This window comes from Melampsora larici-populina (assembly GCF_000204055.1).
Source record: "Melampsora larici-populina 98AG31 unplaced genomic scaffold MELLAscaffold_5, whole genome shotgun sequence".
Taxonomy (NCBI): Eukaryota; Fungi; Basidiomycota; class Pucciniomycetes; order Pucciniales; family Melampsoraceae; genus Melampsora; species Melampsora laricis-populina.
In genome coordinates, this window is record NW_006768769.1 from 291,265 (window position 1) to 316,643 (window position 25,379).

At 40.4% G+C, this 25,379-nt stretch overlaps 8 protein-coding genes across 8 annotated transcripts; 5 read left to right on the forward strand and 3 right to left on the reverse strand.

Annotated features, from left to right (window-relative positions):
* Window positions 1-251: 251 nt before the first annotated feature.
* MELLADRAFT_47014 (uncharacterized protein) lies at window positions 252-4,160 on the forward strand (the record flags this gene model as incomplete). Its single annotated transcript, XM_007405841.1, has 15 exons — window positions 252-755; window positions 855-894; window positions 963-1,034; window positions 1,104-1,195; window positions 1,275-1,359; window positions 1,428-1,457; window positions 1,543-1,696; window positions 1,777-1,841; window positions 1,997-2,016; window positions 2,091-2,395; window positions 2,471-2,923; window positions 2,999-3,077; window positions 3,171-3,336; window positions 3,412-3,799; window positions 3,890-4,160. 15 exons carry the CDS (start codon window positions 369-371, stop codon window positions 4,032-4,034), a joined length of 2,481 nt encoding a protein of 826 aa, XP_007405903.1.
* Window positions 4,161-4,786: 626 nt separating this feature from the next.
* On the forward strand, window positions 4,787-6,588 carry MELLADRAFT_93398 (uncharacterized protein; the record flags this gene model as incomplete). Its single annotated transcript, XM_007405842.1, has 12 exons — window positions 4,787-4,876; window positions 4,950-4,991; window positions 5,069-5,117; window positions 5,201-5,319; window positions 5,425-5,512; window positions 5,612-5,732; window positions 5,816-5,827; window positions 5,901-5,932; window positions 6,004-6,077; window positions 6,178-6,367; window positions 6,453-6,488; window positions 6,548-6,588. The coding sequence occupies 12 exons, from the start codon at window positions 4,787-4,789 to the stop codon at window positions 6,586-6,588; spliced, it is 894 nt and encodes a 297-aa protein (XP_007405904.1).
* A 1,247-nt stretch (window positions 6,589-7,835) lies between these two features.
* MELLADRAFT_115407 (uncharacterized protein) lies at window positions 7,836-11,002 on the forward strand (the record flags this gene model as incomplete). The annotated part of the gene is made up of 2 exons (XM_007405843.1): window positions 7,836-9,159; window positions 9,236-11,002. 2 exons carry the CDS (start codon window positions 7,836-7,838, stop codon window positions 10,612-10,614), a joined length of 2,703 nt encoding a protein of 900 aa, XP_007405905.1.
* Window positions 11,003-12,283: 1,281 nt separating this feature from the next.
* On the forward strand, window positions 12,284-12,840 carry MELLADRAFT_103005 (uncharacterized protein; the record flags this gene model as incomplete). Its single annotated transcript, XM_007405844.1, has 3 exons — window positions 12,284-12,432; window positions 12,535-12,564; window positions 12,660-12,840. 3 exons carry the CDS (start codon window positions 12,284-12,286, stop codon window positions 12,838-12,840), a joined length of 360 nt encoding a protein of 119 aa, XP_007405906.1.
* Window positions 12,841-13,420: 580 nt separating this feature from the next.
* On the reverse strand, window positions 13,421-13,940 carry MELLADRAFT_103006 (uncharacterized protein; the record flags this gene model as incomplete). Its single annotated transcript, XM_007406229.1, has 2 exons — window positions 13,421-13,797; window positions 13,883-13,940. 2 exons carry the CDS (start codon window positions 13,938-13,940, stop codon window positions 13,421-13,423), a joined length of 435 nt encoding a protein of 144 aa, XP_007406291.1.
* A 4,073-nt stretch (window positions 13,941-18,013) lies between these two features.
* Window positions 18,014-18,574, reverse strand: MELLADRAFT_103007 (uncharacterized protein; the record flags this gene model as incomplete). The annotated part of the gene is made up of 2 exons (XM_007406228.1): window positions 18,014-18,274; window positions 18,518-18,574. The coding sequence occupies 2 exons, from the start codon at window positions 18,572-18,574 to the stop codon at window positions 18,014-18,016; spliced, it is 318 nt and encodes a 105-aa protein (XP_007406290.1).
* A 1,530-nt stretch (window positions 18,575-20,104) lies between these two features.
* MELLADRAFT_60143 (uncharacterized protein) lies at window positions 20,105-20,620 on the forward strand (the record flags this gene model as incomplete). Its single annotated transcript, XM_007405845.1, has 3 exons — window positions 20,105-20,265; window positions 20,335-20,364; window positions 20,440-20,620. 3 exons carry the CDS (start codon window positions 20,105-20,107, stop codon window positions 20,618-20,620), a joined length of 372 nt encoding a protein of 123 aa, XP_007405907.1.
* A 3,050-nt stretch (window positions 20,621-23,670) lies between these two features.
* On the reverse strand, window positions 23,671-25,379 carry MELLADRAFT_55030 (uncharacterized protein; the record flags this gene model as incomplete). The annotated part of the gene is made up of 7 exons (XM_007406227.1): window positions 23,671-24,076; window positions 24,154-24,275; window positions 24,333-24,428; window positions 24,483-24,566; window positions 24,628-24,788; window positions 24,870-24,986; window positions 25,053-25,379. The coding sequence occupies 3 exons, from the start codon at window positions 25,314-25,316 to the stop codon at window positions 24,669-24,671; spliced, it is 501 nt and encodes a 166-aa protein (XP_007406289.1).

The window sequence follows — 25,379 nt, forward strand, 5'->3', positions numbered from 1 at the left end:
GCCTTTGAAAATCTCAAAACCTGCGCCCGGGCCTTCCCAATTTTAAAACCCGCGCCCACCACGCAAACCTTGAGCCTCGACCCTGCGCGGCGCGCTCGAGGCGCATTTTTTTCGTGCGGCCTGCAAACCAGGTGCCAATGCTTCAAAGGTCAAGTCGACGTCGCTGGGCCGTTCTGGAAAGTGCTAGACGCTGCTCGATTCCATTTTGAAATGAACGATCACAACAAGAGATGACCAGTCGTCTTCGTTGAATATGAAGTCTGCGAAAAGCTAGTAGAAGGCTCTTCTCCCGAGGTACTTTCCACGATAATACCTACAGAAACATTTCGATTTGACTCACAATACGCCAAAACCGAAAAGTGAAAAATATGTTACGACCTTCGCCTGCAACAATTCGTCATCACTCACGGTGCTTGACCACTTATACCGGTGGCCATCGTGCCCTCACTCGCAACCCTACCACGACTGCCAGGCTTAGTGGGCCAATCGCCTCTACCAGGTGGCAGCTCAATGGCTGTCGCATGTTCACACAATCTCATTCGGTAGCCAATATGCCGCCACCTGGTGGTAGGGGGCCGTCGGGTGGATCCCCGCTTGGTAATATATTTGGTCAACAGGACCGTAAGGCAGGAGACGCATTGAAAGAATTTGGAATCGACTTGACTCAAAAAGCTCGTGATGGAAAACTTGATCCATGTATCGGCCGTACTGAGGAGATTCGTCGAACGATCCAAATTTTATCACGTCGAACCAAGGTAAGCCCAGAACACCATTCATCATTTTTGCTTCCATAAGAACGAGGGGAGAAGTGGCGGTTGATCCTTTTATGATTCGTGCCACACTTGTGAATTCAGTCAAATCCAATCCTGATAGGCCCAGCTGGTGTTGGGAAAAGTGGGTTTATTTTCCTTGTATGCGTGACGCTATGTCTATTGACCTGTGTGTTCATGTCATTTTTTTAGCTGCGATAATGGAAGGTCTTGCTCAAAGGATACTCAACAAAGAAGTGCCCGAAAGTATACAGGATAAGCGAGGTACGTCCTGCCTTTTTTCCATCTCCAATTGACTGAAAAACTGACTAAGATATGTTCAACGATCATAAGTCATCTCGATCGATCTTGCAACTCTTGTGTCTGGGACTGCCTTGAGAGGCTCATTTGAGGAAAAATTCAAGGCATTACTCTCCGATATTGAGGTGAGAAACTATAGACAGTGCTATACTTCAGATCCTAAGGAAGAGACGGTAACTTATCTGACCAAACTATTCATTGTAGGCGGAAGAAGGCAAGGTTATAGTGTTCATCGATGAGATTCATACTTTACTCAACTTGGGAAAAGCTGAAGGATCTATCGATGCTGGTGAGTTGTAAAATAACTCGGCTTTTCCCGCAGAAGTATGCTCATCTGTCCTGATTACCACTTAACAGGCAACATGATCAAGCCAGCTTTAGCGAGAGGTATGCATATTTTGTCTCGGCCATAGGCTTACTGTATTTTCTCAAGGCAATATCTTGATGTTGTTTTTTTGCACGTGGCGAACAGGTCTTCAACTTGCGGGTAGTACAACTCTTGATGAGTATCGTAGTATTGAAAAAGATCCAGCCTTAGCTCGACGATTTCAATCGGTCTTAGTCAACGAACCAAGTGTGACTGAGACTGTGAGTATTTTAAGAGGATTGAAACCAAGATATGAAGTGTAAGTGTTTATTTCGAAGACAAAAAAAGCTATTTTTGAAGTTGTTATTGATACATTGCCGTGTTCTGCGTCCGTCACAGTCATCATGGTGTCAGTATATCGGATGGTGCTTTGGTCACCGCCGCGGCTTATTCCAACAGAGTCAGTTAATACTTCTACTTCTGGATCTTATAGGCTATCACTGATACCAACTTAATTTGATTGTATTAGTATCTATCAGGTAAGCATTTCGCCTAATTTCTAAGGTCATCATCGAATCCGAAAATCTTATTTTCTGCTCATTAAATCATGGGGCAACAGAACGGTTTCTTCCCGATAAGGTAAGCACATTAGCTTTAGTCTCTGGCAAAGACGTCCAGGTACATTTTACTAACCGTTCTTTTTCTGGACCCAGGCGATAGATTTAGTAGACGAGGCAGCCTCATCACTTAGACTCCTACAAGAGAGTAAACCCGATCAGTTGGAAAATTTAGAAAGGCAAATCATTACATTACAAATCGAACTTGAATCTTTAAAAAATGATAAAGATGAATTTTCTCTCTCTCGTGTGGCTAAAATCAAAAAAGAGATAGATGAATTGAAATCTGAAGCCAGCAAACTAACTGAAAAATGGAATGAAGAAAAGGGTAAATTGGATGAAGTCAAGAATATGAAGATTAGACTTCAATCCGCAACAATGGAATTAGTAGAAGCTCAAAGGTAAGTTTTTTCTAACCCCTAGATCACACAGCTTTATGATGAGGCTAAAATGCTCTTCAAATACGTTTTCCGCAGATCTCAGAACTACCAACGTGCCTCTGAGTTATCATTTGGTGTGATACCTGAACTAGAACGTAAAATTAAAGAATTCGAGACTTTAGAAGACGAAGACGATCATCTTTCAGAATCCGGGGACCCATCTCTCCTTGTATCAAACCGAGTAACTTCTAACGATATAGCAAGAGTAGTAGCAAAGATGACAGGAATACCAGTTCGAAATCTGATCAAAGGAGAACGTGAAAGGTTGTTGACCATGGAAACTGAACTTCGCCAACGTGTTGTTGGGCAAGATGAAGCATTACAAGTTATATCTGATTCAGTTCGACTTAGTAGAGCTGGACTTAATCCTACTACTCGCCCCATTGCTAGCTTTTTGTTTTTGGGACCCACCGGGGTTGGCAAGACCGAATTATGCAAGGCGCTTGCTACATTCTTGTTCGATACACAGAGATCATTGATTCAGATCAAGTAAGTAGATTTACAGTATTTCCTGGTGATGATGGAATCTTGCGACTCATCTCGCGCGTCTATTTATCTATGTAGTATGTCCGAGTACAGCGAGAAGCACACTGTATCTCGCTTGATTGGAGCCGCCCCAGGGTACGTTGGATACGAGGATGCAGTAAGTCCAATTTAAGTTTCCATGATGAATGTTATTAACAGCCTTTAGGTAAATGACTGAAACTGAATGTGATAATGTTGTGAACTTCGATAGGGACAACTTACTGAGCAAGTGAGAAGGAAGCCATTCAGTTTGATCTTGTTGGATGAATTTGAGAAAGCAAACAAAGAAGTAGCCAACATCTTACTTCAAATACTCGACGAAGGAACCTTGACTGATTCGCAAGGAAGAAAAGTGGATTTCCGTAACACTATCATTGGTATGTATTTTTCCCTCTCATACTTTGAGATCTGCGGTCATAACTGGGAAGCTGATTTTTTGCTCTGCTGTTCAGTTCTCACTTCCAATCTTGGTGCAGAGATTTTGAAACAACCAAAAGCTATTGATCCCAAGACTGGCGAAGTAACAGAAGGAGCCAAAGAAGCCGTAAAGCGTGTAGTGGAAATGAATTATCCACCCGAGTTGATTAATCGATTAGATGAACTTGTGGTTTTTAACTCTCTATCAAAGGAATCTATACGACAAATCGTTGAAATCCGATTGAACGAATTACAAGATGTGTTGATTGAACGTAGGATCATTCTAGAAATTGATCAAATGGCTAAGGAGTGGTTAGCAGATAAAGGATATGATGCGATTTATGGAGCACGTGCACTTAATCGAACTATTGCTAAAGAATTAAGGAAACCTCTGGCGACTGCTTTACTCAATGGTACTGTTCGGTAAGATCTCTTTCTAATTTCATCGAACTGTTTTTTTCTTTGAATGAACTTTGAAAGCTAACCCCAATTTATAAAACGATCAAATTATAGGGATATGGATCATGTCCGGATTACATTGAAAGATACCAAAGATCAATTAGAAATTGAACAAAAACATTCACCTTATACCACAAGTGATTCACAAGAAAAGGTGAAAGGATTAAAAGAATTGAAAATTGTTGATCCGGAAGATTGAGATGACTTTCAAGAGTTTTTTTCCAAGTGCTCGCATTTAACAGCAGTAGACATTGTCGTTTTGTAAAGTAGATGTAGATGTGTAAAAAATTAAAGAGCACTGTAAATGCAATGGAATGGCTCGTATCACCACTCAATGATGCTGAAGGTGTTTTGTGCCAAGCACATACCAAATTGTCCAATGTACAATGAGTCACAGGGAATCTGAGTAATGCTGGGCTCATTATAAGCAAAAAAGTTCAAGTTTTTGCAATACCATAAGTGACAGAAACAATAGAAGAGATATGTCAATGATCTCCAAACAGGTCCGGATTAGGTGCCATGTGATCACATGATAAGAACATCCACTATTGAAAAGAATGTAACTGATCAATGGCCAAGCCTTGAAATTGGGCAAACAAGTTGCTCTGTATCTGTTGATCAGGTGTTTATGAGTTCTGAATATGAAGTATGCAGAAGGTGTTTGACCTTGAAAGATGTTTGTATCTAGTAAGACCTCCCCCTAGTGGCCCTACCTCGCCTTACGGACCGGCTATGAACAACAAGCCGATCTCCAAATTTGCAACTTTTGCGCGTGTGTCCCTTAAGAGAGACTCTCATTCGTATTCTTTACTGGGTAACAAAAACCATTTTCATATCTCATAAGATGATGCGAGCTATTGAAGTGAAAGGTAAGTTGTTAAACTTCTTTCTCCATACAACTTGACCTAAACAGATTTCATATGAAGAAAAGTAAGAAAATTGACTTGATAAATGTCTATTACTGGGACTCGTTTGACGGTTTTCTGGGTGGACGAAATCAAAAAAGGTGGTGTATCTCAACATGCCGATGATTTAGTGATGGTCAGTAATCTTGTACCAAAATATAAGAAGACTTGTATCGACGTTTTAATTCGGTTTTGAACTTTAGAGTGAGATCGAACGACCTGAAACTAAAGAAGGGGAGGTCCAAGTCAAGGTCAGCTTCGAGATCACCCTTCTCGGATTTCGTTGAGTATCGGTGATAACCAAAATTACAAAAACGCATGCAAATAGGTGTTAGCATTTGGATTAAACAGAATGGATATCCTTCAACGTCAAGGATGTAAGTCAACCATATTTCAGACCAATACCTTTTTTTCTTTAATCCAATAATTTGAAAATGCTTCTTTTACAAACCATAATTAGTATATCCACTTCCACCCGAATATCCAAAAAGTTTGGGTGTAGAGTTCTCAGGAATTATAGAAAAGAGTAATAGTCAAGATTGGAAACATGGAGAACATGTCTTTGGATTAGCATATGGGGTCAGTTTCTTTTTATTCTTTTTGATTTGGTAGTGGGCTTGGCTTTTTTTTCGTGAAATCTTTTATGGATGGCTGATCCCAATTGAATGATTTGAAATCTTGAAGGGTGCTTACGCTGAGTATATTTCAGTTGATGCTCGAATGATTGTCAAAAAACCTGAATCTTTGTCTTGGGAAGAAGCAGCTTCAATTCGTGAGCTAAAGAAATTCTATTTTAAAAGTATTTTGTTACTCTAAGATAAATGGATGGGTACCTAATAAATTGAAATGTGGTCCTTTGTTTTTCTTTTAGCTGAGAACTGGTTGACTTCTTATCAAGCTCTTATTTGGATTGGACAATTGAAAAAAGGATCAAAGGTTTTGATCCATGGAGGTGCGAGTGGAATTGGAATTGCTGCCATTCAACTGGCCAAGTGAGGTTATCCTTCAAAGCAAGGTTTTCTATCAATGACATCAGATTATTAAAATTGATGCTTGAATGAACTTTGAATATCAGGAGCATTGGCGTGTTAGTTGAGCTTTTTTCAAATATTTTACCACGAGCTAAAATAGCTGATGATTGTTTGAATACATTCATTCAGAGCCGAGATCTTTACTACAGCTGGAACTGAAGGTATCAAGATCTATTTTACTAGTACAAGTTCAAGTATTGATAAAGAGTTTGTTGAATGTTTTTTCGTGTAGAGAAAGTCAATTTTTTAATGTCACTGGGGGCAACTCAAGCCATGAATTATAAAGAAGTAGACTTTTCTCGTGAAGTAAGTAAAAGTGATCTTTGACTTATTATCTATATGATTTCTCAATTTCTCGTTCTAACACTAAGAGAGGTTTAATTCTGATTGATGTACAAATTTATAGATTGATTCAGTAACTAAAGGTTCAGGAGTCGATTTTATATTAGATTTAGTTGGTCAATCTTATTGGAATTCGAATATTAAATCATTATCCAAAGATGGAAAATTAGTTTTACTTGGACTTTTATCTGGTGGAAAAATTCAAACGCCTGTAGAACTTGGACCAATCCTTTTTAAACGTTTAAAAATTGAAGGTATGTGTTCAAATCGTATGTTTTTCTTACATATTTCATTTTGATCGAAGTCTGATGAAAAACTTGTATGTTTCTTTAATGATAGGTACCACTTTGAGATCGAGAAGTATTGATTACCAATGTAAGTTACTTAAAGAGTTCTCTGAAGTATATCTTTCTGCCTTGATTGGAACTTCAGAGGTCAAGAAGACCCTCAAAGTGGTTATCCACAAGGTATTTAGCTTTTGCATGATTTGTCACCACATAATTGAAAATCCATCTTGTATTGTATATTGACTGATCTTTTTTACATTATTCTCTTCGTATGTAATTCAGGTATATCCATGGGAAGAGATTGTAAAAGCAACAAAAGAAATGGAAGAATCTAAGAACATTGGAAAGATTGTTTGCAGGATTTGATGAATGAGGAAGATGAAGGGATATACATAGGTAAACTTTGACTTTGTATCTTACTCACAAATTACCGATTTTAATAGTTTTTGGAGCTTTGTTGTGCGCGAGAAGGGTATTTGGATTATTTGGTGTTTTGAATGTAAGCCAAAAGGTATACTCTGAATGCCTAAGTATACTTTTTTTTATCAATTGACAGTCTGTTTTTTAACAATTTCAGAATCTCGAACTCCATAAAGTGAGTTACGTCAAGAAACATACAAAACAATAATCACGTATCATGCCATCAAATCTCAGGTTTGATCTTACAACCATTCTTGTAAAGTTTGTCCACCCTGACAATTATAAATCCAAGAACTGAGGGGACAAAACCTGACAAAACCTAGTGAAAATTTACATTGGCCTATGACGGCGCGCAGAATATTCCCGCCACAAATCAGGTTATGGAAACCCGACTTTTTGCTAAGGGGCCAAACTTTGCAAGAACGGATTAGTCGTCCAACTTGAGACAAAATTATTCCTTTGAGCCTCATAGACAGCAAGCCAAAACTTTTGTTTAACTTTTCTTCACCAACAACATGTGTTACAAAAGAATTCTTGAGCGGGATTTTCAACGCAATCAAATTTTAACTTTCAAAAAATATTTCATTTGTTCAAACTTCAAAGAAGTTTGTCCTCATAAATCATTCACACCCGAATGTTGATGAAAAATCTACTATTATAATGAGTGTTTTTTTGGAAAGGGTGAATTGCAAAAATACATTTGAGGTTGTGATGAAATTTTTCTCGTTATTCGCTTTGATTGGTTTGTGAATTTCTATCTTTGGTGAAGCCAAATCCAATTGATGATGTGACTTTCTTGTTCATACTTGAAGGCCTTTTCTTCTTTCGTGATCACATGGCAAGGGAATCTTTGAAAATTTGAAATGAACGGGAAAGGTCCGTCACACATAATGCGGATTAGGACCGAGGTGTGTGATCACAATCGAGTATCAACTTGAGTGAATTTCGGAGAAATGATTTGGTCGATTTGCAAACTCTTCACAAAATACTTTGAACATTAATCATCTGCATCATCATGAAAAGTTTTCAAAAATTATTAAAAAATAATAAAATCAACAAAGGAAAACATAAAGCATCCTCATCTGATCAACAACAACAAGCTTCATTATCTGAACCTGATAGAACTCAGCATTCAGATCTCACCAACACCGACACCGATACCGACACCAATCAAGATATATCAGATGAACTCAATCCTTCATCTGAAGTACTTCAAGGTATCCCTGAAAACGGCCAATCTTTTCCACAAAGCTCTACACCTGGAAGGAATCGTCAAATTAGCGAAACTCTAAGCTCAATCACCAACGAAAGTCGACCTGCTTCAAGGGCCTCACGTCTTAGCCATGGTCGAGGTCCTATCATGCCTGATAGTGACGATGAAAGTCTAGATAATCATAATCAACAAGCTCATTCAGAAACCCGATTGTTCACGCCCTTTAGGACCAATTCTAATTCTCGATCTCGAATTTACTCTGCTATGAAATCACCAGATGCGGGTACTCAAAGGAGTATCATTTACCGATCTACGTCTACTCTTTTGACACATTGTAGCGATGACAGCTCAATAAGAAGACGAGCAGTCTCAAGTAGAACCAAACGATTCTGTGTAGCATTTTCTCTTTTCACTGTCGCGTTAGCCTTTTTACTCTTTGCAATCGTTCACATTTGGATTGGAAATCTAGTATCACAACAATTAAAATCGACCGACTCACCCTTGGATATGATCAAGCGTGGGATTGTGATCTCGAAGGAACCAGACCATGTTGCAATATCTGGGATAGAAGAAAATACTATTACACTATCACTAGCGTTTAGAATGGGTCTCGATGTACGACAAAGCTTGGGATGGGAACATAAAGATATGAGAGATGCGAATGTCTGGCAGAGGGTCGAAAGTCGCCTGGCCAAGTGGTTTGTGAATACATCGCAAAATGCTCGGGTCATCATCTCGAAACCTGTTCAAATCCGACCTCTGTATTACTCGATAGATCAAAACTTCACCAGCCAGCTTGATTTATCTGAAGACAAGATGATAGAGGTTGATCTACCGCCTTTCGATATGCCTATTGGTTATCCTGTGGAAAAGTCTACAGAAGTGTCTATAGATGAAATTGCAAAGCTGGTACGGTTCCAGTTACCTATCAAGATCACATCCTCCGAAACCCTCAAGAAGACCTTGATGTCAGCTTGGGAAGACCGTCGCGTGAATCTCGCTATCTCTGTCGCAGACGTTCATGTTCAAATAGAATATGATCGGTTTCCTTCGATGTTTCACTCGCTGCTACGAAAGCGTGCCAATCATGATATCAAAAGCATTTATAAGACAGTGACAGTCAACGGTAAGTCTCATCAAACCAATCCTTGCGTCATTCCATCCACTGAATATTGACACTTGTTGCTTGTCATTACATTCAGTTCCCGAGTTACCCCCAATTCTCGAAAACCCTACTCAGCTTGTTCACATAGACGGATACTCGTTCTTCCCTCTGGCCTCAACTGCTGACCCTGATGATCCAACTCGTCTAGGAATCCGCGCCACAGCTTCAATTCCTAACCCATTATCACAATCTAGATACTTGTCACATCTTGACTTGAATATGGATGTCCCATGGCAATTTCCACTTCAAGTGTTCCTCAAACTTCCCTCAGAATCGGAACCGGAATCAATTGCTCTCTCCAACTCTGACACGACGCTTAGCAAGACGAACGGTGTTCTTATGGCATCGGTGATGACTGTACCATTCCGAGTTAACCAAAGCGAAGAACGACTTTCATTGACCATCGAAGGCTCACTTGTCAAACAAATCGAAGATGGCAATGCCACCGTTCAGTCATTATCCGGCCCTTTGTCTGAGTTCTTAGACCGTTTCTTGAAAGGTCTTTCGACTAATGTCAGTATTAGATACGACAAAGGTCGCATTGAGCACGATAACACGGCGCATCTTTCCAATCAACCGGTCTCAATCCATGCCGCCTATCCACAAACACAACTCATACTTGGTGATAATGATGATGATAATAAGGATCCTCTACCTTCCAATTCACCACCACCTTTTTTGGAGTCCTTGTTGGCTCCTCTGGATGTCTTGCTTCCATTTCCTGGAACCACCGAAACACAAATCTTACAGAACATTACCATCAAAGATATGAGTTTCAGTTTATCTGGAACTACTATGATTTGTAGTGGACTCGTTCATGGTGTCTTAGCACTACCAGCCGAAATGAGTGGCTTATCGGATATGTTGAATATTACTGAAATCTTTCCAGAAGTGATAGTATTTGACGGAGATTTGCCATCTGATGAAGATCATCTGATCGAAGGAGGTCTTGAAGAGATCACAAGTCGACCAATACTTTTCTTTGATCAACAAATCAATCGATTGTTTTCTTCTAAGCGTTACTTGATCAAAAGAAATGAAGGAAAAGTCGTCAATCAAAAGGATGATAAAGGACCACCAACACCTGAACCGTATCCAACAAACGCATTTGCGAAACTTGTACCACCCAATTACATTCCATCTCAATTAATTCAAGAACCATCACCTGATAATCCAACGAAGAATTTAACGATCTTGATTGCAGAATTAAAAGATGTACCATTGACGATCTTACCCGGTCAAGGAGATGTGTTTAGAAGATATGCAGCTAAATGGTTGTTTAATAGAGGTCAAGAAGGTTTGAAAACTAGTGTACGTGGAGAAAGTGATGCTAGAGCGATTATTAATGGGTTTGGATCGATTAATTTGACTGGTTTACCGGTTCAAGGAACGTTTTTTGTTGGTGCTAAAACATAAAAAAGTCAATTATTTTTATAAGGTTTTTATACAAGCAATCTTTATCTTCCTCTTTTCTCTCTTGTTTTCTACTTTGTGTTAAATATATATATACATTTATTCAATTTGTGAAAGTCTCTTGTTTGAAATCGAAAAAAAACTTGTTGTACTCAATGATCATCATAATAAAACTATATACTTCAAATAATATTTGTAAATCTCCAAATTTGTACAAAGTTATGTGTATGTTTGTTGTTCTTTTTCATTTGTTTTTTTTTGTAATTGAATGTATCTCTCTACTCTTTTTTTTTCTTAGTTTCTCTTTTGATTAACTTTTTTTTGTAAATGATGATTTTTTTTGTTGACATTTTGTAGGTTTTGAATTTATATCTTTGATTTACATATCTTCAAGGAACTTTTTTGTTAAGAAGGTTATCAGAGGTCTGGTTGGTTGATACTCATATCAAAGAACTTATCGGTTGAAGAAAACTGTAATGGGTCATTTGAGGCCAAGGCCATTGATGAGATTGACGTCATGCCATTTTCTAACACAGATACATGCATTGAACCGCCCGGGACCGTGATGAGTGATTTTCTTTGCTATATGGCAGTCGCACTATTGATGCGTACATTTCGATACATGGTTGATTGCCCTTTCACGAGTTTCCATTGAGCTGTTGTTCAATCCACACATGACTGGTATGTATGTAGAATCTAGATACTATCAGATGTTGCTATGATTCTAACCACCCAGAGTCTCTCGAGTTGATTTCATTAATCCGATGGATCCAAAATGTACATATGGCCGCGCGAGGGGCTTAGGTTCAAAAGAACTTGGCGAAGTCGTCCCACAAAATAGAAGCAGATTGTCACACAAAGTTTTGGGGGCGTGGCGGGTTTGGGATTGAGTTGTGCAGTCTACGATAGCTCTTGAGACACACAAGCACCGTGGGCACACCTTGAGTACATCTCCTAACCCATGGGTTGTATAAGACTCGCGCTGGTTTGTTGAGACGAGGCGGCACGGCACTCTTGATGTGTGTACCATGTAGTTTTTTGCTTGTTGCAGGGCCTACAGCCATTCCGATATTGCTTGTCGCTCCGGTTTGAAAAAGAAAAAGTGAAACCTAAGTTTTTACCTGTTTTTACTCAATAAAACTTCAAACTTGGCTGTAATTCAAGGCAATACAGCCAAATTCCAGGTTTTAGCCGGTTAAAACTTAGGTTTCAAGCTCACAAACTTTTTCTTTTTCAAACAGGTGTTTTTTGCTTGTTGCAGGGCCTATCTTGATTCCGGAAATGTTTCCACTATCGATATGATGAACTCGAAAAAGATGACGGTTTGTTCCCAACACCATCATACCTTGGCATTATCAACTTCACTAAAGGGGTCTAATTCAATTTTTGTAGCGCATTACCAAACCACTTCGTATATAAAGCTTCAAAGTCTTGCTGATTTTACGGAGATTCATTCCTATCTGCCATTCAACCTTTTGACTTCACCTTTACCTCCTTACTTGAATATTACAATTTCGTTGTCACATAATTTGATAGTCCTTTTCCTTTTTCAGAAACCAATCACTTTAATTTCCGTTCCACACATAATAGATAGTCAAACCTAGTCAAACCTATCTTAATAATCTTTCTTAATATTTCCAACTTTCACTAACTCAAAAACAACTCAACAAACATGCGTTTCTCATTTGCATTATGTTCTCTTCTTGTTGGAATTATCTCAGCTACACCCATTCCACAAACTACTGTCCCGGCCCCTGCTGCTCAAGCTCTAGCTCAAGGAACTGAAGTGGTAGTTATTTCGACTGATGGCGATTCCAAGGGGTATGATTAATTTCGATTTGTCTGTTTTTCTTTTTGCACAAATCATGTTTTGCTAATCAAATTTGATTTTTCGATTTAAACTCATTTCTTTGATTTTTTTAGTGAAAAAGTGACAATAGAATTTAATGCTCAGTGAGTAAAGTTTTACATGATTCCATCCGAGGAGGTATCTAAACCTCAAAAAGAATCAGATTTCTAATCTTCAACTTTTTTTTCATTTTCTTCAGAGAAATAACTGCAGAGTTCCAACCTGCTGCAGAAACTGATCCTGATCCAGCTGCGCTCTTTGCACAATTATGGAAATTACGTAGACCAAATGATGATGAACATATGGATGATGCAAAATATGAAGCATATGAAAAGAAAACAGCTGAAGAACCTGATCAACTTGGTAATATTGATGTTTAAAAGGATATATTGAATTTGTTGTGCTATAGATTCTAATCAATTAATTTTAATTTTTTGTACTTTCTTTTTTTTTCAATTTACCTTTTATTTTTTTCAATAATCTTACATTGGAAAATGTATACCTTGGTGATCATACCTTTGTTTTGTTATTCTCGTCTTTTTCAAGAACATTTGCTGGTTTTGTAGCGTAGTATGTACAATGTCAATCTCATCACAATCATCTTAGCCCTTGAGACCAGTGGTTTTCTTGAGAAAATGAGTTCTTTCCATTATCCACCAAGCTGGCCTCATAATCTATGATAGAAAATCACTTTGAAGAAAATGTGTGAATTAAATGTATATCCAAAACATACAAGATACAGAGATTGGTCATTATCAATGGCTCATAATGAATTTGAAAAGTAGAACGAGATAAAGAAACACACATCCTGTGACAACAATAGCCAATGAATATATATAGATAACTTGTATAACGAAAAAAACAGAGAACACTTGAAAAAGATTGTCCGCATCGTAGCGTAAAAGAATTGGTGTTCTTGTACTTTATGAGCGACAAAAACTTTGCGAGTTGGCAAGCCAGTCAGATTAATTGATCCAAACCTAGGATGATAGATTTAGCAACATTATCATCCCAAACGCCGGTTTTTATTCCTTCTGTACCTCTATCGAAACCCCATCTAGGGGCATCTCTTCCAAATTGATCTGCTTGAAAAGGGTACGTCTTTTGATTCTGCAATAAGAATTTTTGAAGCCGTTTTGGAACATGTGATGATGGCCCTTCAGTTGATTGTGAAGGAATATAACTTCGTCGTACTAATTCAACAGATGCGTTGATTCGGTTTGGATTGATGAGTACACCGCCGGAGGGTCTGGCCAGGATGATATAGGGTGCTGAGCTCAGGTCGGCCGGAAGTCGGCACCAAGCTGGACTGTAAAACGGCCTGCAGACCGTCGAGCCTGGTCTCAAATCCGGCGCGTCGGGTTCTGATTCGGACTTCGTCTCTTAGGGCTTCCCGCCTCTTTTGCTGGCTATAAAACTCACATTCACAGGGGGGGCAATCATGGATGTGCTCAGAACGGGACCATGCGGTGATACTCATATTAAATTTATATGATTGCAGCATGGGGTGTCAACGTGAAGGGAAAAGGGATAACATGGCAAGAAGGCAGTTAACAATGACACTTGCAACTAGTGTTGCAACTTGATAATCTATTTGAACAGACTACAATACTATGACCCAGTTGAACTAGGGAATCATCCACTCATGTGAATTGTGGAATACACAGTATAATTCCTCTGATTTGGCTGCACAAAGATTGTGGGATATCACTGCCATCAATTTTCAATGTGGTGTAGGCCTGAACAGTTGGAAAAGTAACCAGTCTGGGTGCAAGGGGGATAACAAAGCTTTAGCAATTTGTAAGGAAGATGTCAAAATCACATGATGAATTGTCAAGATGGTCTGAGTGCATAAATAGTGCATTTGATGCCTTCCACTTGCTGACTTCATTGACTTCTGATCCATCTCCATAAGCATCAGACAGCATAAGTGATTTTCTGAACTACATTTTCCAGTTGTGCCACAGTTTCAGTAAGGCTATTGAATTTGTTTGTCAGCTTGACTAGCCAAACATCATTTGATCTTTACTGATTGATCCCACACAGAGTCAATGATTGTCTACCACAATATGCACTGCCAGCATAGATGCCTTGGGTTGAGAAATCCAAGGCATCATTGGAGGCAAATCCTTGGACAGACCTTGTCCGAGGTTTTCACCCGAGGTATTTTTTTGCCCTGAGAATTACCTCGGATCAAAACCTCAGGAAGCTTCTGTCCGAGGTTTTGCATCCGAGGATACCTCGGATTTTATAATCCAAGGTAAATATGTTGGTGGTGATGGTAGGGAGCTTCAAACCAATTGTGGTTAAATTGGGAACAACATCAGGTTAGAAAGTAAGCTCAGCTTGGCTTGATCAAGGACATATAGTTCATGCATCTCATCTGATCCAGCATCCTTCAAGAGAGCCAGAAAAAGATCTCATTCTCCCAACACAAGAGGTTCTAATATATATATTAAGGTCATCTGGGTGTCCTTGGAGGTACTCAATCAAGCAATTTCATCAGCTGCTGTGGCCAAATATGGTTGTACATTCAGAGCAAGTCCAGGTCCTGTGCTAGTCTCAGCACCCATGTGTGCTGCAAATGAATGACTTTGGTTGTTGCAAAGCCATTCACTAAAGCTAATTGGATGTTTGAGCTTGTAGAGCATTCCAGGGGGAATGTGAAAGTCTACAAAGGTTGCCAGGTGGTGCCTCCAATTGCAAACTTAAAAACAAAAAACACACTGGCAGTCAAAAAGCTGTGTATACTTCTGAATGTTGTGAATTAATTAAACTTATGTGAAAATTTCCGCAAGCAGCTGTGATTGTGTAAGGAACTCCCAAGCTCCGGAGTGCATAGTCCACTTGCAGTGACTTGCTCAAGGGGATCCAAGTGAAGGAGAACAGTGTGATGAAACCTGTGCAAGAATGGTGATATTTTGAATTATTCCGCAACCACATTCTGGCTGTGGAAAAAGACCAGACCACTGCAGTCAGCTCAACTAGCCAAATTTGCCCAATCCACCCTGCCTTCTGGTCTCAACTCAAACACTACAATGATCCCAATGAGCCATAACATATTCTCCCCAAACACCAACTCTTTCTCTGGGATTTTTTGATTGATGAATCATATGGCCCGTGAGTTCACATCCCAGTTTCAGTTGTTACATTATTAAAAATGATTTCACTTCAGGATGAGGTGACTGAGACAGACCATATTCAAAATCCTGAGGAAACAACCTGCAACTTTTAACTCCCCTGTTGGAGTCATTGGTTATAGAAGCAGCAGCAGCCCAACTTGTATAGCTAAATCCAATGCCCGTGATATTCATGCAAGAACACAGCCTGACTCTTTGGGTGAGTATATATGATACTCAAACTAGCTTGTGGCAAACCACATGGAGATTTTCACTGGTCCTTACAATTTATACGTTACATATTTGGTACCAACCAGATCAGTTTGGAAATGCTGCTTCCTATAATCAAGACACAAACTTTGTTGGACTATCTATGGTTTTGTGAATTATACCCCCATGATATCAGGCTGGTGCTGCCAATATTGATGGCTCATGAGATAGATAGCTCTCATTGTTTTTTTGGAACACATCAGTGCTGAAAAACCCAATGGGTGGGAGATCCTGATGGGTTTAGACAAGGCACAAGTTTGGACCTCTGTCTACAGGGTAGAGTGTGAGCAAGCATTAGTAGTGTAAGGTACATAAAAACTTAGATGTTATGTACCCAAGCTGTCTGAGTCTGAGATTTCCAATACATACAGGAAAATCTTCAGACTTCTCTCCTTTACAAGATCTCAAACTCAAAACTTTGATTATTAATCAAATTTCAACACCCACCCACCATCCTGGGGTCTGACAGCTTCCGTCCTCAGCATTGGTAAGAACCCCCCTCAGACCTCTCACTTTTTCTAGACAGCATAAGGGATACACTATCCCTGAGGGTCTAGTTGAAGCCCCACAAGAGGACCCAACACCCCCCCTTCCTAGACTACTCAAACAGCATAGAGAAGACAGAAAGTGGAGTGATTCATGTAGAGGTCTGACATGTTGTTGCTATTCAACCCACAGTGAGCTTGAGCTCCAAGACTGCTCACTCTCCCATAGAGGAGTAGACTTATGGTCATTGTATCATCCTCCTGATTCATGCAGAAGTGTTCTTCAAACAACTTTGTATGCTTCTGATTAACAATTCTTGAAGATGTTCCAACTGTAAAAGACTGTCAAAATCATTTATTTGGAAATAATCAATGCAGTGTTTTTGCATGTCTTGCTCATCAATGCTGCAGTGTTTATGTATTTCATTGGATAGGCTAATTAACATGATAGTCTCACATTTATCTTCATCATATGTTGTTCTAGAGAGAGTGAGAAGGAGAAAAAAGTCAGATGCTTTACAAGTTCAACTCTTTCATATATGAAAAATGCTTGCCACTAAAATTTTGCCGTAGTAATAGTGGGGTTTCACACACCCGTCTGCTTTTCCTTGCCTTTCTTTGCCAACCAAGCTGCCTCTGTAGCCCAGGCTGAAATTTTTCACCTATGCCATGCTTCCTGTTGGAGTATATTCATCTTTACATGCATAATACTAACAATATAAATACCATGTCTCTAATTTAATTGCCTAATTACTTATGTTGTGAATATATCTATTTTGTACTCACATGATTTAACCTAACCAAACATTGTATCAATGTTCTTATATACCTTGTTGTCTGATCCAAAAGCTTTCCTTATTCATTCAATCATTATTCTGTTACAAACTATCAACAAGACCTCATCCCTAACATCTTTCAGTGTTCCTTCAAGATATCATAGACTGAGTTATTTGTTTCTGTTTGTTTCTGATCAGGATTCTCCAAATCCTTTACTTTCAAGCTTCAGGAGTGACTTAATTCATTCCATTCACAGAAAGTATGTCTTGTGTTCAGATAATGAGTAGCCAAGTTTAAAACTAAAAAAATTGTTGGCAGATGTGTAATAGCAGAAAAAGGCAAGCACACTCCTTCTTTTTCAATCTTACAGCCTTGCAATGTTTTTATGGAACAACACATGCAGTTGCAGTTGTGCTGAATGTTAAGCAAACAATTCAGTGATAAATGTCACATTATCATTGACATGCGTGCTGATTTTCTGCAGCAGAGCAGTTCAGGTGACTTGGGTAGCTACATATTTACCATAGCTTCAAGGTTGATTCCAGTCAAATTCTAGTCATGCTACACCATTATGTGGACCATCTAAAAGCTCTACAGAGAGCTTTGACTTCAAAAAATTATTCTCAAAAATCAAATCTGAGGGAGTTCTTCAAAACAACACAAGTGCCTCAGGTTGCTTGGACAAATTTCAAAAGTGCTCTGAGTATCATTCAGCATGGCCTTTTGAATATAATATATGTTCAAGTCTGCAATCAATCTCATTTTTTAACTGAGCCTTCAGTCTCATGAAAAAAGTTGATCACACGGTACATTTCAAACTAATTACTCCACAATCTACAACCACCAGACTTGATTTCATCACAAAAACCAGTTTGATCTACCAATATCATCTCCAGCTTACCTCAATTGTGAAGCCCTTCATTTTCACCATCCTCTTCACCATCCTCTTCATCCTCTTCAACAACTCTTTCATCATCATCCAACTTGTCTTCATTATTGATAACCTCCAGCTCCATCAAACGTTTCTCAGCCTTGTTATCTTTTTCCAGAGGAGCTGCATCAAAGATCTCAGTTTGTGAGTTTGAATTACAGGCAGTTTTACTTTGTGCCACTGATGCTTCCCATTGTGTCAATACTGCACTGGTGCAACACTGACCTCTTCTCTATCTCATCCAACCTACATACTATAGTTTTATTTGACTTATGAGTGCATTCATCCTTCCACTCCAAAAAATCTAAAGGCAAGCATAATTTCTACTATTTGCTCTCAACCAATTTCTCTTTTGCTGTTGGTTTTGTGGATTTGATGACTCAAACCATCCACTGGTTTGTCTGAAGGTTGGCATTATCATCTGCCAACATTCACAACTAGGGTCAGTCTCCAGCTCAGTCATCATATCACATACTGTAAGCCCACCTTGTTGATTCAGTGCAGTTTCAAGAACTGGGAGTTTTTCCTCCATAATCACCCACCACTTCACCAATTGTCAACACTTGTATGCCAACCTTTGCAGCTCATCACTTGCATGACATTTATCTTGATGCACCTATGCCAGTTTGCGTTTTTGGATTAATGGCCCATGCTTTGCCTCGATGTGTCAATTATCCCATGTCCCAGAGGTATCCAAGATGTGCAGGTGTTGTACGTCGTCAAAAGAAGGGCAGGCAATTGAGGTTGGGATGAGATACTCTTCATTGATAAGCTCAGAATTATGTTTGAGGGTTCCGTACTTCTTTTTTAGAACCAATTGTTTCTCTCTCAAGGTTTTCTTCTTTTTTTGCTGTCTACGAGTTCTTTTCATAAGAGTAGAATGAGTCACTTGGGAATTAAAATCACTATGACGTCGAGCCCCACCAGGTGGTTTGTCACTTCTCTTCTGTGATTCAAATACATCCACCTTGGTGTATCTTGCTACATACTCTAGTGTGCATCTCGTGTGAAACAGACCGCTCGGCACAGCTTGAGAGCTGAGTAAAAAATGTACCTTACATCCTCTTGCAATGGCCTAAGGCAGCCTAAGTCTTCTGGATATGCCTCCAAATTTCATTGGAGGCTTATAAAATGACAATTTTGCATCACAAAACCCAAAAACTCCTTTCAACCTGAACCAGCCTGTGAGCTACCGAAATATGTAGAAAGATATCGAGACCAACATATCAAATTTTTGGAACTTTTTGTGGAGAGGGGAAGTGGAAATTTCGGAAAAAGTATATAAGAGGACTTGATCCTTGGAGCTCCTCCGCCAAAAAATCCGAGTCTGCCGTAAGCTCCTATTCGAGGGCGCGGCAAACGCGCGCATGAGGGGCTTAGTTATGTAAGCTTAACGGACTTATGAAACAAGACCATCACAAGTCGTTTTCATGACATTCAAGGCTTGAGTTGTGAAGTCTTCGATAAGCTGCGCGCTTGATCCAAATAAGCACCGTTGGTACACCTCTAGCTTATCATAAGCCCCATTGTCTGCAGAGACGTCCCCCGGAGCCTGCGGAGGCGCCGCGGTTCCAGGGGGCTGACTTTAAGTTAGGGCACACCTTGAGTAAATCTCCAAACCCATGGGTTGTATGCGACTCACATTGGTTTGTTGATCCGAGGCGGCACGGCACTGTTGGTGTACCATTGCTTGTGTCAGGGCCTACGTTGACTCTGAAAATCTTTCCACTATCGCTACGATTAACTCGAGAAAGGTTACGGTTTACACCAAACACCATTCTACCTTGGCATCATTCGCTAAGGGGTCCAATACAAATCTTGTAGCAATACCAAACCATTCCATATATAAAGCTTCAAAGCCTAACTGATATTCATTGAAATTCATTCCCGTCTACGATTCAACCTTTGGACTTTATCTTTACCATCTTACTTGAACATATTACATTTTCATCTGTTTCATAATTTGATCCAATTTTTTTCAACCAAAAAGATAAAACAATCTGTGATAATATTTCTCTTTACTATTTCGAACTTTCGATAACTCAAAAACAAATAAACAATTATGCGTTTCTCATTTGTATTATGTTCTATTCTTGTTGGAATTATCTCAACTACACCAATTCCACAGAATACTGTAGCGGATCCTGCTGTCCAAGATCAAGCTCAAGCTCAAGCTCAAGAAACTGACGTGGTAGTTATTACAACTGATAATGATTCCACGGGGTATGACTAAATTTGACTGGTTGTCTTTCTATTTCCTTTTGCTAATCAAATTGACGTTTGATTTTTTAGTGATGGTGTGACCATAGAATTTGATCCTCAGTGAGTAAAGTTTTACATGGACTAATTGAAGCAGAGATCGACTCTAATTGTTCACTTGCTTTTGATTTTTCTCAGAGAAATAACTGCAGAGGTTCAACCTGCTGCAGAAACTGATCCTGATCCATCTGCGGTCTTTTCAGAATTATGGAAGTTACGTAGACCAAATGATGATGAACATGTAGATGATGCAAAATATGAAGCATATGAAGAGAAAACAGCTCAAGAACCTGATCAACTTGGTCACTTTGACGAGTAAAAGATTTTCTATTTCGATGCCCTTATATCAAGGAAGTTTCCATCATTTTCTTTCAGTAGTTTGATTGTGTAAAAGAAATGTGTAAATGGTTATGCTTTGTCAATTTCGCTCGAGGTTTTGTACAAAATTAATCAATTGGTTTTAGTGTCGTGTTCATGATATGCACTGCTTCTGAAAGTGTCGTCGTACTTGTATGCATCTTTTTAGAATTTGCGAGGCAAACCCTGAGATGTCATTTGCCTGGGCGACTCCTGTTCTTTTGCTTCTAATATCAAAGCCCGGTTTCTTCCCATCTAGAACAAAGCTTGGCAAATCACAACAGCTTTAGTGAATGAACATTAAGATAATTTGATGTCAATATTGATCTTTCTCGGAAAGTTTTCGACCCTCCATTGCCCTCGGCTTTGAAAATCACAATGAAGGTTAGCCTCAAAACTTGAGGGTTGCAGTGCTCTGGATATCTTTCTACTTTATTTACCATGATATCTCTATAAAACACACCTTTTATCTCGCGGGACTCTTTTGCGAACCAAGGCTTCTACATATCGGGCTCAATTCAGAGCATTACCTAGAGATTTCATGCGGTCATGGACAAATAAGCAAGGAAGAGAGTGTGAATACGTATCTCCTAAAACTTTCAAAATTTCATAGATGGACTGTTAGAGTAACCCGGCAACACTCATGATTATATCTCGACTGTGCAAAGTGCTTCAGACGTCTCCAGGTTTTATAGCTGCGCGGAGGACTTGATGCAATTACGAGTTGTCAGCGTCAGTCCTACTTCTGGGAACCATTGCAAAACAACTCATGAAGATGCGCCTAATGAGTTTTCTACACTTTGGTGGAACCTTTGTACCATACTTTGTCCTCGGTTTGGCCAGTCCAGAAAGCTGCCTGAGAACCGATACTCAGAGTCATGAATTTTCTGAGCACGGACTTGTCAACCGGTCCAGTTTTGACTCGCATTATCATTCAGCCTTAATTTCTGATCCAACACCGTACGCAGTTTTCTTTGGTAGGATCAAAGGTGACAACTGCTGAAGCACGAATGGGAAGATCAAACATCTGGCTCGCAATTAAGTGGTAGAGCTGATAAGCACACTTTTTTATGCATTGCTTTACGTGTTTTTTGAGCCATTAGGCTATCAAACACTATATGTATGTTCCAGCACTGGTAAAACTATGGCTATATCAGGGGAAAGTTGGCTGTTAGCTATTTCATCTAAGTATACATATGTGGGAGGAAGAAACATGAAGTAGGGCAATGGATTGTGGGGAGGAATTAATCCAGGGTTTTGGTGAGGTTGATTGGACGGGGTTCATCTGTGATGTGTGCCCAAACCCATCTGTTGGAGAATCACCAAGTTTTGTTGCAATAAGTGACTGTTCTGCTTTGATAGCACTTGGTGTTGATAGAGAGTTTTCTATTCTGAATGTCTTTTGTTGAAGGAGGCCTTGCTGCTCAATGTTGTGTTAAGATTCCGCTCATACCTGTGCGTAGTCCTGGCATATAAATAAGAAGTGATCAACATTCTTGAGACCTTCCTGAAATCTGCAGGTGGTATTAGCAATTTGTGCAAAACAACAATGATAAGAGTTCAGAGGGATATGCGTGGAGCGTAGCTGTGTGAGTGTAGCTACTTTGTGTTTCTTGAGGTCACTTAGGCCGTCCAAGTGTTCTTGTCCTGTAGGCTTGTGGCCTAGGCGCTATGTTTCCTAATCTGTGAAGGTGTCCGTTGAGTCCTGGGCAAGGTGGCTCCAATGCAATGGAGATCTTGTGGCCCAATGTTTTTGGCTTACTGAGGATTATTTAGAACCATCAAATCAATGTAATCAAGTAGAGAGTCTCTGGGTGGTTGGAATTATAGAAGGATTTGTCAAGTATCTGGCACCAAATGCCAATGGAATAACTGCTCAACAGAAAACTTGGCTTTTTTTAATTGACTGCTCATGTGTTATATACAAGCAAATAAGGGTAAGTGAGCTGGAATCAACCTGGTGATGGTTTTAGTTATTATTGGCTGATCCTTTTGATTGGTCTGATGACACCATATTTGGAACCATTCATGACAAGAAACTTCAAGTCACTTTGGATACATGACAAATGGCTTCCAGTCTATCAAAAAGGCTGGAGATGACTTTGAGGCTTAAGAAGAGATGGGTCTGAATAATATCATGTTTTTATAGATGTGAAAGAGTGTCTGGAAATAGAAGAACACTTTAATACATGGGATTTTGGAAGATTTCATGGCATTCCAGCAAGAATAAGTAGGGTCCAGGGTCTTGTTTGAAGTCAATTGCTGCAAAGTCAACTACCTGAATAGCAATCTGAAATTCAGAGCATAATGGAGCATTTCCGACTTGAATTCCAAAAAGCCAATGTTCTAGTGGTGGGTGATGGACTTCTACATTTGTTTGCATATTCCCTTGCACATTCACCACAAATGCATGATTCAGTGTAAAATCATCTTGTAGATAATAACTTCTTCAGGGATATAATTAGACTCCCAGCACAATCCCATGTGATTTATCCGGTTCATGAGAATATCAAGGAAGAGGGGCTAGGGGCTGTGATGGAAACCAAATATTGGATTTGCTCAAAGGATCCCCCACAAATAATTCATTGCGCAATAGCATTGGCAGGCTTATGATGGCTGTTGAGAAAGGGATGTCCCAAAGGGGTGGAAAAACTGTGGCACACCTGGCATATGATCTCATGATATCCTTAGGTTTAATATCCTACTGGGGATCATACACCGCGGGGGCACCCTGACCGCCGCACGGTTGTCCCAGGCGGCGGCCCCCAGGCCGCCACTAGTTGCGGGAGACCGGATGGTCTTGGGATGGCCAGTTTGGCGACGACCGCGCTATCAACCTGAGGCGGCCAGGCCGGCCATCCCGCAGGCGCTCCGTAAACCCTATGCACGCTGGCCTTGAGCCAATTCGCGACGGTCTTTCAGACCATTATGGGCGCATTTTTCGGGGCCAAACCCAGTTGTGCTCAGCTCAGGTGGTCTGATTGGTTCACTACGTGCTGCTGTCACGAAGTGAAAATAGCGAGCGTAATGCAGCGAGAGTACATTACTGGGGGAATGTTCAATAGAGGACAACAGGATGTATTTAATGATAAACGAGCATACCATTGGACAAGGAAATAAAAGGAATGAAAACAACCTTGTATGATGGTGATAACAAACGGGTGAACAGGGAGATCGTTGAAGAACAACAAGGAATTAAAATGAATGAAAACACAAGGGAGCCAAGTTTCATAAGCCTCCGTTCATTGCCGCTTCGTTCATTCCGTCTGCTCCAATTCCCTCCACTTCCACAGCCGCTATCTCGGTTTGAATATCCTCTTCGGAGGGCAAGTCAAACATCACCAGTGGATCAATTTCGGTCACGTGGCCTTTGCCGTCAAAGGTGGCCAAATCCTGATTGTAAACAACTCTATAAAAACTGGCAGTCATAGGGGTCAGCTGAAGTGCGCAGGCAAGATAGCGAATAAGAAGAATCGCTGGGAAGTAAATGCTTACGCCGTTGTATACATAGGCCCCTCCACACGCAACTTGTGGAGGTGTTTGTCCACCCGGGCCCATATGTCAGGTCGGCCTTCGCCGCGCCGAACAGCCTGTACTATTCGGATTGCTTCACGACGCTGCCCAGATCATCACCGTTAGCATGGAACATCTGATGGTAAAGAAGTCAGACTAACCAAATAAGCAATCCGTACGCGATCCGGCCACACAGTTTGAAGCCATAAAGTAGCTTCATCGCGCGTATCTGGTTCGTCCCCACAATGGTTCGCGATCTATTAACCAAGGGTCAGCTCATGATGTGGCCGAGATCACAACTAAAGACCTACCCGAAATATCAGCTTCTTGATATTGGGGATGGTGCCCTCGGGCGGAATGTTAGGTTCTCGTGGGTTACGGATATTATGTAGCACCTGTGCAGAGAAATGGTTCAGATAAATGTGGAGACGGAGCAAACATAAAAGAAACACTCACGAGGTGGTGCATGCGTTTGCGAGCGTGTTTGCCCGCGTTTTTCAAGAGCTTGTGGTACAACCTCTGGGCCGCAACATTGGTAACACCATTGGTTTGAGGAGGGAGTTGCTGTTCGGGCCAAGGGGCCTCGATGTCGTTGATTTCGAGCTGGAGAGGGTAAACTAGAACGAACGGGCCCAAACAGACGAACAAAATGAGGAGGGGTTTAGAATTGAGTCCGAATCATAGCAATTGGGACTCACTCTAACAATGTTAAACAAAGAACCCCCTATCATGTCACCGTCAGGTGACTCACGTTTGGTGTAGGCTTTGACTTCGGAGGAGGAAACGTTCTTGTATGCAGCCGCATAAACACGAGCCTGGTTCACCGATATGAGATTGGGTCAGTACCATTTCAAAGATACATCACAAGAAACAGAACTGACTTTCAGCTCAGCCGAATAATTCCACGGGGCAGCTGGGGTCGCAGCAGCCACTGGTCCCGCGGCCGGGCGAGCTTGCTGGGGCAGATCGAGCAGGTGATCCTCAAAGATATCCATCTTCTCAGTCAGCCTGTCGAGCTTGTTCGATAATGTATTCAATTGATCAAGGCTTTGGTTGTGCAAAGCCGTGACGTCATCCAGCTTCTCAGAGAGGTTGGCGTCAAACATCTCGAGCTTTTGCGACAGACTCGCAATGGCCGCAAGCATTTTATCGGTTGAAACCGAAACAAGTTCACGAGTGCTCGCCTCTTCGTCCTGAGCCCCAGCGCG